The 16,264-nt window shown below is 37.9% G+C and overlaps 1 protein-coding gene across 15 annotated transcripts in view; it reads right to left on the bottom strand.

Annotated features, from left to right (window-relative positions):
• The window catches only part of mbnl2 (muscleblind-like splicing regulator 2), a 104,425-nt gene that overhangs the window by 4,860 nt on the left and 83,301 nt on the right, over positions 1-16,264 (bottom strand). For 6 of the 15 annotated variants that reach the window (XM_067986559.1, XM_067986557.1, XM_067986567.1 and 3 more), the window contains one exon: positions 15,577-15,615. The exons of 2 other annotated variants lie outside the window; for them this stretch is intronic. In XM_067986559.1, the coding sequence (XP_067842660.1) occupies positions 15,577-15,615 (39 nt within the window). Of the gene's footprint in view, positions 1-433; positions 463-14,400; positions 14,496-15,576; positions 15,616-16,264 lie in introns of all 15 variants that reach the window. 7 more of the 15 variants (XM_067986563.1, XM_067986568.1, XM_067986566.1 and 4 more) reach the window with 5 other exon arrangements.

Below are 16,264 nucleotides of genomic sequence, written 5' to 3'. Positions count from 1 at the left end.
ATTAGTTGTAAACAAACTACTAGGAAATCCACATAAGCAGAGATTCTGTTTGCCTGATTAGTGCACACTATCTTTCCCTCTGGGACATACCCCACTTACCTAAGCTTGGAGAACAGCGCTACAAATTGGAAGTAGCTAAAACCCGAGGACCCACAAGTGCACACTGAGGTACTGCTGGAATTTAACCATCAAAAATCATGCAGCTTAGCAGCACAGGGGATTGGTTAGCTTCCCACTGCTTCAACTAGGACCACCCCATCTGTTAGGGCACTGGTTTGTAAGGTTATTAAGGGTGAAGAATCCCATTTCAGAGTGACTGGTCTACCTCTACAGGTTCTACTGATGACCCAGACTGGTCAATAATTAACAATACTGTAATCTTGGAAAAACATGCCCAGCTCAAGTATTGGGTTAATGAGTTAGTCAGGCTTACCTCCTTCCAAGTAGATGGTCATCAAACAACTGAAAAACACAGTTTGAGCCCTTGTTAGGTGGGAAAGTACTGAGAAATCATTAAAATGATACAGGGGCTAAAGGGTTAAACTAGGACAGGTTGCATAAACTAGGCTTGTACTCCCTTGAGCATAGAAGATTAAGGGGTGATCCAATTGAGGTGTTCAAGATGATTAAATGAGTTGATAGTTTCTCTCGATCTACCCTATTTCCTCTGGCGGGGGAGTCCAGAACAAAGGGGCATAACCTTAAAATCAGAGCTGGGCCGTTCGGGGTGATGTCAGGAAACACTTCTTCACACAAAGGGGAGTGGTGGAAGGACCTATACAGGACAGTTTGCGGCATACCATCCACGCTGATGATCTAGATGACCAAGTCCAAAGCTATATACCAGAATTATTCATTACAAACTGCTTAATCCAGGTCATGATGTAAGCAAAGAGTTATGGCCACCATAAGGCTGACTCCATTTCCTTCTTTGCCACAAATTCAGTCAGTTCTGAATCTTGCACATAGGCCAAAGGCAGCTCTTCCAATGCATACGTAGCAGTTTCAAACCATGAAGGTGAAATGTTTGAGCATACATCTTATAACACCACAAGCTTAACCTGAATGGGACTTTGTTGCCACTGCACAGAAAAGTCATTCTAATCTGTCCTTTGCCCTTGATCAGCATGGTGCCAAAGAACTGTAACCAATCTAAAGTTGGGATGCAGGAGAACCCCTAGATACAGATATGAATTAACAAATGGGCAAGATGCTGTTTATATCTTCCAATCGATAGCTTTAAGATCATCTCGAGCTCTGCAGAGCCATAATACTATATTTTAGGACATGAAGAGTCATATCCCAATGTTCAAGATGGCAAGTGAAACAACTAATTCTTTAAGTGAGCCTGCCAATATAGTATCACTAGCAGACAGGATACATCAGTTCTTTCAGAAATACCTGGAACAGATAATCTGAGACTGTAATTATATTGCCAACCAACACCAATTAATGAAGACACTGAATAGGATGGGTGAGAGTGATCTTCTTGACCTTCCAAGAGAAATACTCAGCTTGCCAAAGCACATTCCAGGAAAAAAATAATCCAAGATTTGGCCATGCACTCTCATAATTCCATCTTCTTCATGAGTGCAGTATTAGGCACCACATTAAAAGCCCTATGAAAGCAATGTAATATTTGGCAATCTTGGATAACCTGGTCTTCACATTTCCTGGTCTGCGCACACCTCACGAAGACGAGATCGAACCCATTTCTCATTACACCGTGGGTTTCCAATGCAGTTGATATATGTGGCATGAAAACCTGAAGAATCACTTTAAAAGCCACTGATGTGTGTGAAATTGCTCAGTAGTTCTTGACCTCACTAGGATCTCCCTTCTTGTAGATAGAGCCCACAGTTATGCTCTGGAGTACCATGTACATGCACACCAGCAAGATCCTATACCTCAACTTCAGCAGGGCATTTCTGAGATAAGTCAGCGATGCTTGGAATGGATCTCCACGACCTTTTCTGAAGCAGCTTCTCAGAATTTAGCATTACCATTATCCAAGCCATTGCCTTAATCAGCTAGCAGGTTCTACTTCCTCCAAGTGTTTCATTAAGCCCCTCTTTCTGCAGAACATTCTGCTAACTTCTTCTATTGCTCTACTGACGGATCTCCCTACTGTAACCTGTTAGGTTGGACAGCAACTCAGTATAATAGAAAGATCTTGCATTTATATGGTGCTGTTCATGTCCTCAGGACATCCAAGGTATTTCACAGCCAATGAAGTACTTTTTAAGTGTAGTTTCTGTTAAGTAGGCAAACACAGTAGGCCAGTTTGCACACAGCAAGGTCCTGCAAACAATAAGATCAATGATCAGATCATTTGTTTTTCTTAGTGATGTTGGTTAAGGGATAAATTTTGGTCAGGGTACTTGGAAAACTCTGCTCTTTCTAGAACCCAAGAATGCCCTTGTGGGTTTGTTGAAGGGTGCCAGATTTGTCTGTCATTGGCACTAGCCTGGAGGAACCCCTTCCACCATGACGGATGTGACGTTTGACAAGTAAAAAATTATTTAGGATACTTGTTATGTACTTGTAAGCCCTGAGAGGAATGCACATCACTGTTTTTGCCTCATCAAGAAACTTCAGTCCTTTAACATTCATAGTTTCAGACCAGTGAAAATAGAAATCAGGCCATGAAAACGACCATTGGCAAGGTGCATGTTTATTTCACAATTCTGATTTAATGTTATCTTCATTTTCGTTTTAATGCAATTTCAAGTAGCATCATTTAACCCTTTGCTTTTGTGTGCAAAATGTTTACTGTAACACGGTCAAGGTTCTTCAATATAGAGAAACTTTTCTTATATGGAGTGAAAGTAAATGACAAACAAATGCACAAGCAATGTTACCAAGATTTTTTTTTTAAAACATAAATATCATTGCTATGTCAGGATAGTCACAGTACTTTACAGCATTTTTACAATTGCATGCTTGTGTTGGTAGACAGCAGTGGTACTAAAATGTGCAATAAATACAATTTCTAAAATTAATTTTGCAACACTAAATTAAGCTTTATGCCAACAAATTAAGTTTTCACAGCATAAAATGTGCTTACTGTGAGTGTTAAGAGCTGATAAAATGCAGTTCTCTGCATACTATTGAAGAACAGAAATGCGATTGGGCCTTAAACAGATTGTACCAGAGGCATGTGTACATGCAATTTCAATAAGTGAAAAGTACAGAGTTACAGAATAGGAGACATAGGCTAGCACTGGATTCACAATTGGCTTAAAAGCAGGAAAATAAGTAGGAAGGGAAATTCTCAGTATAGAAGATGATGAGTGGAGTACCCAGGAGACAATCGTTATTTTAAATGAATGGCTCAAATCAGATATAGAACTGAGAGGTTATAACTATCAGGAAAGACAGGCTGGGGGCTCTTTTCTCTAGAAAAGAGAAGGCTGAGAGGTGACCTAATAGATGTCTTTAAAATTATGAAGGGGTTCAATAGGGTAGACGTGGGGAAGATGTTTCCACTTGTGAGGGAGTCCAAAACTAGAAAGACATAAATATAAGATAGTCACTGATAATCCAATAAGGAATTCAGGAGAAACTTCTTTACCCAGAGAGTGGTTAGAATGTGGAACTCGCTACCACATGGAGTGGTTGAGGCAAATAGCAAAGATGCATTTAAGGGGCAGCTAGATAAGTACATAAGGGAGAAAGGAATAGAATGATAGGGTAAGATGAAGTAGGGTGGAGCATAAACAACGGCGTACACCAGTTGGGCTGAATGGCCTGTTTCTGTGCTGTAACTTCTATATAAGTAATCAAAATTTCCAGATGATACAAAGAAAAACAAGGCAGGACATTGGAGTAGGAACAATGCTACCAGATTCAGAAGAACTTAAACCTTTTCAATAACTGAGTCAAAGGAAAAAGACAGCTCAATTGTGGATAAGTGTAAAATAATTAGATGGGGAGCAAGGCATGAGGGAAAGGGAGATCTGTCAAACCATAAAAAGACTATGGGGGATTTTTGACCTGTGGGTGGGAAGGAGATGAAATGCCTGTTGGGAGTTGCAGTGGGAGGTCTGGTCAATTTAAAGGCCGGGCTTTATTAACATCCTGCTGACCAGAGGACCTGAGAGGGCTTGTTCTGTTTCCAGTGAGCAAAATTACAGTGCAAGGATGTTCTGTTCAACCTTGAGCAACTGCCTGCAGGCTATTCACTGGTGACTTAAAAACCTTCAAGAGGTTTCTACTTCTCATTTGCTGTACAGAAACAATTCATAATATTAGAGCAATTACTGTATATGGCCTCCACAAAAACTTGCATAAATAAGTATTTCTATTATTTTAATCTACTTTTAAATGGACAAAATATATATTTTACTGTTAAGTGTTAAAGAAACATTTCATAATATAGCAGAAGGAATACTGTCTATTTATCACTGTTCATGACCTCTATTAACTAATTGTATTAATGTTTTGAACACTCAGCCCCCGTACCACCAGTTTCACAAAGTAGGCCCACCCGGCCTACTCTGCACTCAGACTATCTACCAACTCCATCAATAAATACTCCATTTCTAAACCACAAAGTGCCAGTTCAAAAATAAATTAGGTAATCTTCCTTAATCTGCTAACTATTAAATCAACAAATTGTTCCATCTTTGCACCAAATTAATTTGCCCAGTTTAATTAATCTACACCTATCATTCCCAATATCAAATCTAAAGTCTCTAAATATTAAATTAAAATGAATAATTCGTTGACTGCCACCACGAACCTACTGACCAACAATTAAATCATTCCCCTCTCGTGATATATTAATTTATTTAACCTTTCATGTTCAATTAATTATCATGCTTCATAGTTTTCTTCACTTTCTCAGAACTTAATTAAATTTTTATATTTGCAGATTTAACGCATAAACCAAACACTGGCAGGAAGGTGTCATTACAGCTCGACAAGTTTACATAGGCAGTTTCCATCATAAATGCGGACATGGGAATTTATAATGGAAATATAAAAATAAGGACAGATTGTAAGAAATGGGACTGAGTTAAGCCAGATCCAATTATCCCCCTCTTTCTAATCCTGCTTCATTAGAAGATTACCTTTGGTCTTGACTCTCTGTAGTAATGCCACAGATGTTGACTAAACTCCTCCAGCCCTACAACCCTCCCAGATCTCTGCACTCCTCCAATTCTGGCCTCTTGCACATCCCTGATTTTCATCACTCCATCATTGCCAGCCATTATTAAGGAAGTGGTAACAGGGCACTTAGAAAAAAAAGTCAACGTGGTTTTATGAAAGGGAAATAGTGTTTGACAATTTAAAAAAAAAGTTTTTTGAGGATGTAACTAGCAGGGTAGATAAAGGGGAACCAGTGGATGTCATATATTTGGATTTTCAAAAGGCATTCGATAAGGTGCCACACAAAAGGTTGTTATACAAGATAATAGCTCATGGGGTTGGGGATAACATATTAACATGGATAGAGGATTGGTTAACGGACTGGAAAACAGAGTAGGGATAAGTGGGTCATTTTCAGGTTGGCAGGCTGTAACTAGTGGGGTGCCGCAAGGATCAGTGCTTGGGCCTCAGCTGTTTCCAATCTATATTAATGACTTAGATGAAGGGACCGAGTGTAATGTATCCAAGTTTGCTGATGATACAAAGCTAGGTGGGAAAGTAAGCTGTGAGGAGGACACAAAGAGTCTGCAAAGGGATATAGACAGGTTAAGTGAGTGGGCAAGAAGGTGGCAGATGGAGTATAATGTAGGGAAATGTGAGGTTATTCACTCTGGTAGGAGGAATAGAAAAACAGAATATTTTTTAAATGGTGAGAAACTATTAAATGTTGGTGTTCAGAGAGACTTGGGTGTCCTCATACAAGAAACATAAAGTTAGCATGCAGGTACAGCAGGCAATTAGGAAAACAAATGGAATGTTGGCCTTTATTGCAAGGGGGTTGGAGTACAAGAGTAATAAAGTCTTACTAAAATCGTACAGGGCTTTGGCGAGACCTCACCTGGAGTACTGAGTACAGTTTTGGTCTCCTTATCTAAGGAAGGATATACTTGTCTTAGAGGCGGTGCAACGAAGGTTCACTAGATTGATTCCTGGGATCAGAGGGTTGTCCTATGAAGAGAGGTTGAGTAGAATGGGCCTATACTCCCTGGAGTTTAGAAGAATGAGAGGTGATCTCATTGAAACATATAAGATTATGAGGGGGCTTTACAGGGTAGATGCTGAAAGGCTGTTTCCCATGGCTGGAGTGTCTATAACTAGGGGGCATGGTCTCAGGATAAGGGGTTGGCCATTTAAGACTGAGATGAGGAGGAATTTCTTCACTCAGAGGGCTGTGAATCTTTGGAATTCTCTACCCCAGAAGGCTGTGGATACTGAATCTTTGAATATATTCACGGCTGAGATAGGTAGATTTTTGGACTCTAGGGGAAATCAAGGGATATGGGGATCGGGCAGGAAAGTGGAGTTGAGGTCGAAGATCAACCATGATCTGATTGAATGGCGGAGCAGGCTCGAGGGGCTGTGTGACCTACTTCTGCTCCTATTTTTTATGCCTTCAGCAGTCAGCACCCTAAGCTCTGGAATTCGCTCCCAAACCCCTCCTCCTCTCTCTCTCTCTCCTCCTTTAAGATGCTCCTTTAAACCTACAACTGTGACCAACCTATTCTAATGTTTCCTTTTGTGGCTCGATGTCAAATTTTATCTGATAAACGTTGTGAAGCACTTTGGGAAGTTTTACTACATTAAAGGCGCTATATAAATGCAAGTTGTTGTTGTTATACCACAAGTGTGTTAAGTACTAGGGATCCTGTCCTTTCAAAAAAACAAATCCAAAGTTCACATGGCCTCTCAGTCACACTTCTGTTCCTGCAGGACTTCAAGTATTTAACCCAAAGGAAGCTTCTCTGCAAAAAGGCTATAGGTCTCAAACACCCTATGAGAATCCAGGTAATTGTAGCTCCAGTCAATTTGCTTAAAATTCTCTATCCCCACCCAAGAATGTTTTGCATCTGTAATAAAGTATGATGTATTTGAAAGCGTGGAACAGTAGCCATTTGGATCATCAAACCTGTTCCTTGCACAGATCCATCGCATCAGAGATTCTGTCTCACCCATTGAATCAAATAAAGGTCTACGCAGATATCCCCCGGTCTCTAAAGGGAATTAGGTAAAATCCCAGAATATTCATCCACGCTCACATTTCTATTAATAAACTCTTGCCTGCTTACTTCCTACAGACACTCTTGCCCTTTCACACTCCTAATCCCCTCCAGCACAGCAACCAACATCACCTGCGGAATATATGATTCCTTATAACCTTCAATTTCATCACCAGCCAGATAATTATCCAGTTCGTTTTTAAGCCATTAATTGACAGAGCATCTGATTTTGCTGAGAGTCTTCTAAGGAAACATAATGCCATCTAACCCTCATAATTCAAAGTTGCTTAATTTAAGTTATATGATAATTTTTTTAAAGCACTAAATAACCAATTTGCTGTTACTTACATTGTAATTCAAATGGTTGGATAATTCATTTTTTTAGTGAAAGAAATGACTGAATTATTAGGCCCATTCCTTTAAGTCTGATAAAGTACAACTTTATCAGACTTAAAGTTGATAACTTTCTGAAAATTGCTTTCAGTGCCAAACATGACCACCTGTGAATCGCTAATATTACATTCTCTGCATGGTTGTAAAACTAACAAAAGTTCACTGCATGACAATATGCCAAAGTAATCACACACACGCTCTACGTTTAATTACCAATTAAAACAAATCCTTTAATTTACTTGAGTTTTCCAACTTATTACCAGTAGTTGTCCTGCACACTAGCCCATATTTGGATCAGTTGCCTAATTTTCAACTGAAAGCATCAGCACAATAGATTAGAGACCATCATTAAATTACCTTACTATAGTATGTCAGTTACTGCATTATAACAAAGGAAAGCAAGTAAAGCTACTTACTCACTTACTGGGGGGTGGGGGAAAAAGGTGAGAAACTCTACTCTGCAAAAAAAAAGGCAGCGAAGCCTCCTCCAATTGTTCAGTGAATAAAATGTACCAACTGGTGTGGTACTCAGTCATGATGACAAGGATGTCTCGCTGAGCAATGTGCCTCAGTGGACTTCTCTCCCAGAGCAGTGGCACAAAGGAGGCCAATTCCCCTTGAACTGAAACTGCCACACATTATTCTGACAAACTGCACATCACCTTGAACAGAAAGTTCAAGACTTTCTCCAACTGCACTGAAGCTGGTGGAGGATAGTTAATGTCGTGCATTTTATTGTTGGGGAGCTACTATTAATCAGTGCCAGCCATATGATCTATGCTCCTATCACGCTTAGCTAACGCACAAGTCAAAAACTGCAGTTTGATGTCCCCCATTAACTGCAATGTAAGATTTTGACGCATATTAGAGAGAAGGGATAAGAACTGGAACATTAATTGGTACTTTTTCAAATTGGTAAAATGTCAAGTAAATTGAAGAAACTGCAAAATGAGTTATGTATGGTGTAAGAATTTCTCTGATATCCCAATTTTTACAAGCCTTGAATTACCTTCAGTGGAAATTTGGGGAGCAGATCAATGAACATCTCTTACTAGAAAAAAAACAGCCAGTCTGCACAAAGAATCAGCGCCAGATCATGAGATTCACATCACAATATCACAAAAGTAAGAAAAATGAAATTATTGATGTTAAAGATGGAGTACTGTTGAAGCAGAATCAATTCACAAAAAGCAGGATTATTAATATTTTGTGCAACATTAAAATTAGATGAGAAAATAGCAGAGATAGATTAAAAAGAAAAAATAGTTGCTGCCAAAGTTTTACCTCAGAACCTATCGTTTTCTTTAATATGACAAAATGTCTTCAAACAGGCAATCAATATCTGGCATATGAGAATAGAAAATAGGCAAACTCCAATATTACTGATCAATAAGTTACCTCAGACTGTTTTGGCCAAATTATATTGACTACATGGGTAAAAAATAAAGTACATTTCCCTTCTTACTAATACGCAAGTACTTAAAAAGAACTTCAAATGTACACATTTTCAATTTATTAACCTCCGAACATTTCTAACAAAATGTTCGAAGAATATTTGACTGTTAAAACAACTGTCAGTCAATTTATTTTCTTTGTATGCCATGTATTTCTTAAATTTGTTGAACTTTAGATTTCTCAGAGTAACCTAAAAGTTCTGTCTCTGATACTTTGAAACCACTCCAGTGTTGTGTGAAACTATATTATTCAATAATCATTTAAAAATAACAGCAAACAAAATATTAATGCTCAATCAGAATGCAAATATATACAGTAACTGCCTAAAGCTTTAAGTTCATGCAGTTATTAGGGATGAGATGATTTGATAACAAAGGTGCTACATGGATTACTTCTTGACTAGTTTCATTTTACAGCCAGTGAAAGGATGCGACACTCTTAACATAATTATAGAACAGAACATTATGAACATGGCAAGCACAACAGCAGCAGCTCTCTCCATTGCTAGCTGGATTGTTTAACAATGCAACACATGTCTAGCCAGAATCACTATAGCATACCTTTCCCATGTTTCAGAAAGCAGCAGTTTAGGCAAGAACAGTGGCCCGAATTGAAGTCACGACAGATGGGCAAAGCTTCCACTCACTTGGAACAAGGATAGGGTATTAGCAGGTTGAACAGAAAGTTAGTTGAAAGAAGACATACCACAGGGGAAGAGGGTAGGTCAGTATAACAAGCAAACAGTGCTAGGTTTAGTTTTGCATTGCAATGACAAATAGGCAGTCTTAAACACAAAACAAAGGAGACATTAAAAGATGTAGATAAGATTTTCATAGCTTTCAACTTAATCTGTATTAACCTTCTATGATTACAATAAGTTGACTTTCTTAAGATGGTTGATGCACCATTAAACTTCTGGATTCAAGATGGAAATTTAAATTATGCATGACTGTGAAAATGTTCTGCATCAGATATCCAAACCAAAACTTAGTCAGGAACATTTTTCAATCAACTGTCAACAAGATTCATTTGATAAATGTAAGTGCTAATTTTCTTGGCCTTTTTAAAAAAAAATAAAGAAATTAAGAGTGAGTAATAGTATACCTAGGCAAGCACAATCGGGGTGGTGGGGAAAGAGAACTATTTCTGATGATGCACCTCTTCTGGTAATAACTGTCATTACTATTAACTGCTGCGATACTGGACAGGTACCCTGGGCAAATTTAAATGCTGGTGTCCTTAGTGAAACAAGAATAAGACATGCAAACTCTATGCAGCTGCATAAGCAATATAAAAGCTTCGACAAAAGCAGTGGAACATTATGGTCATAATGACTAAACACAGTGGACACTGATGTGCATAAACTGCTAAGCAAGCACATCTCTGTTTTTGAAACTGAAGTTACCTTGGCAATTATTGAGAAAGTATCCAATTTTAAAATGTATTTAAAAAAATCTTAAAGCAGCTGAGAGATATCCAAAAATATTAAGATAGGCACATTATTTTAACATTTTTCATTTGAGTCTCATAACTGAAGGTTATAAAATCAGTTCCACAAACACCGTGATAGCAGTATGATGAAAACTTGCAGCTTTTTTTTCCCCCCCACCAGTCTGGTAAAACCAGGACGCACTCAAAGAGATTAACAGTCGTACACAACATTTCAGCTTCATTAGATTTGATATTTATTCTGGTCTGATTAACCAGATGTATTTTTTCCTGCTGTTGGCAGAAATGTACACTGATTATATTATAACAACATTTTCAAGTTATAGATTGCTTACTTAAAATACCTATTTTTTTTCTCTCTTTGGGAACCTACCTTGAAATATACTATCATTCTATTTTCATCACTGGACATTAATGTACTGGAACATCACATTTCTCAACATAGTCTGTATTTTATGAGAACAGAATGCTCAATGTGTTCTATGGATAGAACGCAACTTTTATCCGCCCCCCCCTGCAATGTGGGATTCTGAAAATATGTTCTTGGTATGGGATAATATTAAAAGAAACAAGTGTGTTTAACCTTTATGACATTAGCAAGATGTTGTTAAAATTAGATTCGATCACTGTTAGGCCACAACTGTAGGGCACTTCCGAGAACGATAATACACGTTCTGTAAATTTTTTGAAATGTCTTTTAATGTCGTGCTTGTATATTAAGGAGAGAAAAGTTTCATCTGACATAATCCAAATAGTTCCACTCAGTAAAGACAGAAGTTTCATAACAGATATTACAGTTTTTAAAATTAAATATATATAATTTCCTTGTAACTCCACTGGAGATTAAATTCTGGTAATATGCAATTATGTCACAAATTTAAACTTTCAGTAAGGATGCCATCATGTTATCAACTGAATGGAATAGCCTGGCAGTGGATGTTGGCCATTATGCCAGTTGTTGGAAATAAAACCAGTTTCCAATAAGAGCTGCGCTTGATGTCTACAGTTAAACATAATGCATATAAATATCCATATAGTAGCAAGAAAACTAAGAGTTTATAAGCCAAGAAATTGCTGAGCTTCACTTCAACAATTGCCATCTAAGAGCTTGATTAAGATTATTTTCCTCGTGGAGCACCCATGAGAGAAACTGCAGCCTACCACCATACTGAGCAGTACATCACTGCACTAACGCATTCCATTATCAGAAATACATTTTGTTTAAAACCTCCTTGGGGTTAAAAAGAAACTATGGATAAGAATGTCAATAATGAAGAATCAATTATCACCTACTTGGTCTCCAGTAAATGTACCAAAGGACATTTAGGCCAAAAAAGGTGCAGGTCAGTAAGTAGTACTGCTAAACTCCACTTAAAAGACACAAGCAATGTTGCCAAGACCTAGTCTCAGAACAACCCAGCTGCATCAAGTAACACTTTCATTTTACACATGTTGGATATTGGTTTCTTTGCTTTAAATGCTGAAACAGTGAACTAAGATATACTGAATCGAGACTTCCAAAAATTCTTTGACAAAGTTACACGTGAAAGACTTGCTACTTAGGATTAAAGAAATAGGAATTCAAGAACAAAGCTAGAAATCGATAAGAAATTTGGAAGCAGCGGCCAATGTTGCAGGAAGTAATGTCAGGGTGAGAATTAAGGGAGGTACCTGTTGGAGTGCTGGAGGGATCAGTATTAGGACTTGTACTGTTTGTGGTTTACATTAAAAATCTGTATTCAGAAGCTGAGATTTGGAGACAATATCAAAGTGGGGGTAGAAGCAGTAATATCTGAAGAGGTAACTAGGGTCCTATAATATGGGTTAGTCAAAATACACAAAAGGATGGAAAGGGTTAAAAATAAAACTCAATGCAGGTAAAATTATTGCAGGATACTATTTCTTTAGTCTCAAGTTGAACCAACTACCACCTTTGATGGCTCCACATTGAAGATCTTCCATAACCTAGCGACACTCTTAGCCTCATCATCTCCTCTGACCCCAAATGGAATTAATACATTGATCCTGATTTTAACCCCCCTAACCCCCAACTTCCCGGCCGTTTAAATTTTTACGAACCCAAATCAGGCCATTGACGAGGCTCCCGCAAAAGGCGGGCAGGGTCATGGCCCAATGACATCACTGGCACCGCAATGTAGAATTAACTGAATGTCAGGGGGAATCCCCATGCGCTGTCGGCTGCCCTACATCAGATCGAAGGCAGGAGACACTGACTGCCTACGGTAAGTACTGAAGATCAGCTTCCTTTTAGAACTCCTTATGGTCCAGGTAGAGCTTTATTAAGAGAAAACTATAAATGTTTTGATACCTTGTACCATTTCTACTTTCTCAGATTTAGTATTAGAACATTTTCTGCCTTTTTTGCAGCTGTTTTATGAAAGTTGGAAAGGTACAAAATTCCAGTGAACCGTAAGGATTCAAACACCTGTAATAGCATATGAGCCACTGTTCAGATGAATACTTTACTCATCCTTCATTCTAAACTTAATCATACAATCTTTTTGAAGATAAAAATCAACATTTCTGCAAGACAGTTAGGCTTTGATCAAACCAGGTATACATGCTTTTTTGTATGTAACATTAGTGCAGATTAACAGTTGGCAGTACCCAGGCCTATTTAGTGTAGCTACCATTTTAATTTGAAGCTCCGGTTAATACAAGAATTGAGGTATAAGAACCTATAGGAAAACAAATGTGTTTTGAGGGTGTTGGGGAGGGAAAGAGAGGGATGGGGAAGAGAAGAAAGCATACACAAAATGCTATTGAGAAAATGCTATTTTAAATGGTACATTATTGTCTTTAATAAAGACCAAAGTTAAAGAAAAGCATTTAATTCCAAATTTTAGTTGTGTTATTAACTCGCTTATCAGGAGCTAGAGCTACCAATTTTTATAGTCATTAATTTATCCTTATTTTCTCTTTTTTTCCTTATCTTATGTTATGTATCATGTTAGGCTGCAGAAACAGGATAAATATGGTTACTGAGACAATAGAAAGACCTGTGTGTTGCAAGGAGTACCAACAGGCTCTGGAGGTCAGTCATCAGCTTCCCTCTCTTCACTAGCAGGGAAAGTATGACCTACTGGGTGGTGGAATTCTTATTGACTGCTATTAACAGAGTTCTGTAAATATCCAGCAGGTTTGGTCAAAGTAATTTTCCACCCCTCCCCTTGAAGCAGACTCCACATACTACACTTCTGAACTCCATTCAGAAACCCATTTAAGGATTGACAAAACTCATCCAATGGAGGCAGTGGCTTTAAGGAGCAGGTAGCTTTGCCACTTACAAACTGTCCTCCTTGCTCAGCAGGTAAACACTAATACTGCTTTCGCTGAATATATTTCTAAAAGGCATCTTCGCAAACATCATTGTATTCTTTGTCTGTACACATATCAATATAAAAAACACTATTGACTCATCATGCCATGTGGTTTAGTTTTGAAAAATAGTAAAAATCTACACTGAACATTAAGAATACAATACTTCAAAAAATAAAACAAATGTTCTCTATTATAGGTGGCGTGTTCAGGAAAAAAGGAACATGTCTAGAAGCACTGAAATATTTTCTAACTTTTATATTCACAACAAAATATTTCCTTAATAAATTATGTTTTGCTGCATGGTGCAACAACAGTGCAACTTAGTTTTAATGAACTTTAAACAAAAAATGAGATTAGTACAGCGAGGTTGAAATTAATGAAAAATAATGCAGCACAGAACACACGAAAACATACTGTTGTCTGGGATAAAATGACAACTCTAAACAAGTGCCTTCTGCAACTATTCAATTTTTTTTTCAGCAATCGGGTAATTTATAAGCTCGGCAATATTGTAGAAAGTTGTTTGACGAGCACTGGTTTAGAGTCGGGGGTGGGGGGGGGGGGGGGGGGGGAGGGGGGTTTATGAAAGAAAGCTGTAAAAGGAGCAAACCTGATTGGCTGTAGCTGCTGCGGCGAAGGGTACGCTTGTGGCAGGTGTTGTTGCTGCAGAGACAGTGGCGGGCGTAGCACTGTGCATCAAGGGTACTTTCAGGAAGGGAACCATGGAAGCAATGAACAGAAGGGTGCGGCACATGGCAACCATGACGTGTTGTATTTTGGGCATGGCAGATATCACATAGCAGAAAGCCATCGTGGTGGGGAGGAGGGGGTTACACCAGCGGGTGACATGCAATCATAATGCAAAGCAAGGAAGCATGGGAGAAAATTAAAAAAAAGAGAAAGGAAAAAGCTTATTACAATCACAATTAAAAGGACCAATGCCAACATAATCAGGGTTTCCCAGAGAATGCACAATAGAAAGGTAGGGGCATGGGAAAAAGTGACCACAAATATTCTTCAACTCCCCACCCAGACTTAAAATCTTTTGACAAAAGATTGGTGGAACATACTCAATATTGCATTCAAATTTTTTTTATGTTAAATTAGTACGGAAAGCTTTTAAGAATGTACCTCCCTGAAATTCTCTGGGAGACTCTGATATATAATATATTAAGTCTTGATTCTCTAACTTACTTAAAATAGATTCAATGATATCAAGCAAAACTAAGTTGCTTAGAGATATTTACATATAGAAGGGTTTTACTGTGGAAAATCAGATTTCACACTAATTTTACAATATGCTTTCCATTTCCAACTATGTTCTCAGACTATAGAAACTGCTTTGTGTGGATTATAAGCATCGCCTAGCCTGAACGGAGGAAAAAGTAATTTTCTCAGCCAGTCTTTGTTCCAAAAGGTCAGTCATAATAAATTCAAGTTATTCAAAACAATAAGGAAATGCATGCAGTGATTTGTTACAGCGATTTTGTTATTCAAAATAATAGTAATTTATTACCTTACCCTAACTCTTACAGGTGAGTCAAAATCCACAGTGATTAAAATTGTAGTTCAAAAATGAGGTGTGAAACAAAATTCTATTATGTTCTACATTAAAATTAACTTTCAGATTCAGTTTAACTGTACCTAAGAAATGGTTCAATGATTTTAATTCTATATTTCCAAAGTCGTAGCAAACTAGTGTTTAGGATGAATTTTAAAAAAAGACTAAGAGCATCTCATTAAATCTGATTACATTCAAGGTTAGGAAACAAAAGATCAAACCTACCAACAGTTGTAGCTGGAGGAGTCATGCAAAACACCGACCCTGCCATCATGCAGGAGAACATTTAGAAAGGTGAATTTGGAGAAAAAAAAAGTGTTAACAAATGCATGTTAGTGTTAGATCACAAAGCCAAGATCTTGAACAAATACACAAAACTTCCATCTCAAGGTTAGTTTTTAACACTGCTAGGCCCAGTTCAAAACTCCAAACGTTCCTCTTTCCACTTGTACCTCATTAAACAATTAATTTGTAAGAGAGGTGTTACACCAAATAACGAGCATACTTTTTAGACGTCTTTGTGGCAATCCAGAGGATGTACAGTACACTGATGTTTGTTACATTATTAGAGCAGAGCATGGTGCATGTGGTGAAGCAAAGAAGGTAGAGGTGGAACATAGGGCTAGTTTGAGTTTTAATACCCTTTGAGACAATGTCACCTGAAAACAAAAACTTTTGGAGACTAAGCTGGAAAACAGAAATCTATTTACAGATGTTAGGTGGCGATTTCATTCTGACCATGTTTGACTGCACATTTCCCTCCAACATGGAAGTAGCAAAACAATAACATCTTTTGAAATATTAAAGGGCCTATTTTTAATTTGTGATATAACATTGAATGTTACTAAATGAAGTATGAAGAAACAGATTCATAATACTAATTCTCATTAATTTGTGATTCCTCTCCCCTAGT

The sequence above is a fragment of the Heptranchias perlo genome, chromosome 6 (genome assembly GCF_035084215.1).
Source record: "Heptranchias perlo isolate sHepPer1 chromosome 6, sHepPer1.hap1, whole genome shotgun sequence".
NCBI lineage: Eukaryota > Metazoa > Chordata > Chondrichthyes > Hexanchiformes > Hexanchidae > Heptranchias > Heptranchias perlo.
The sequence above is the reverse complement of the archived record's forward strand: the minus strand, read 5'-3'. Positions and strand labels throughout refer to the sequence as shown.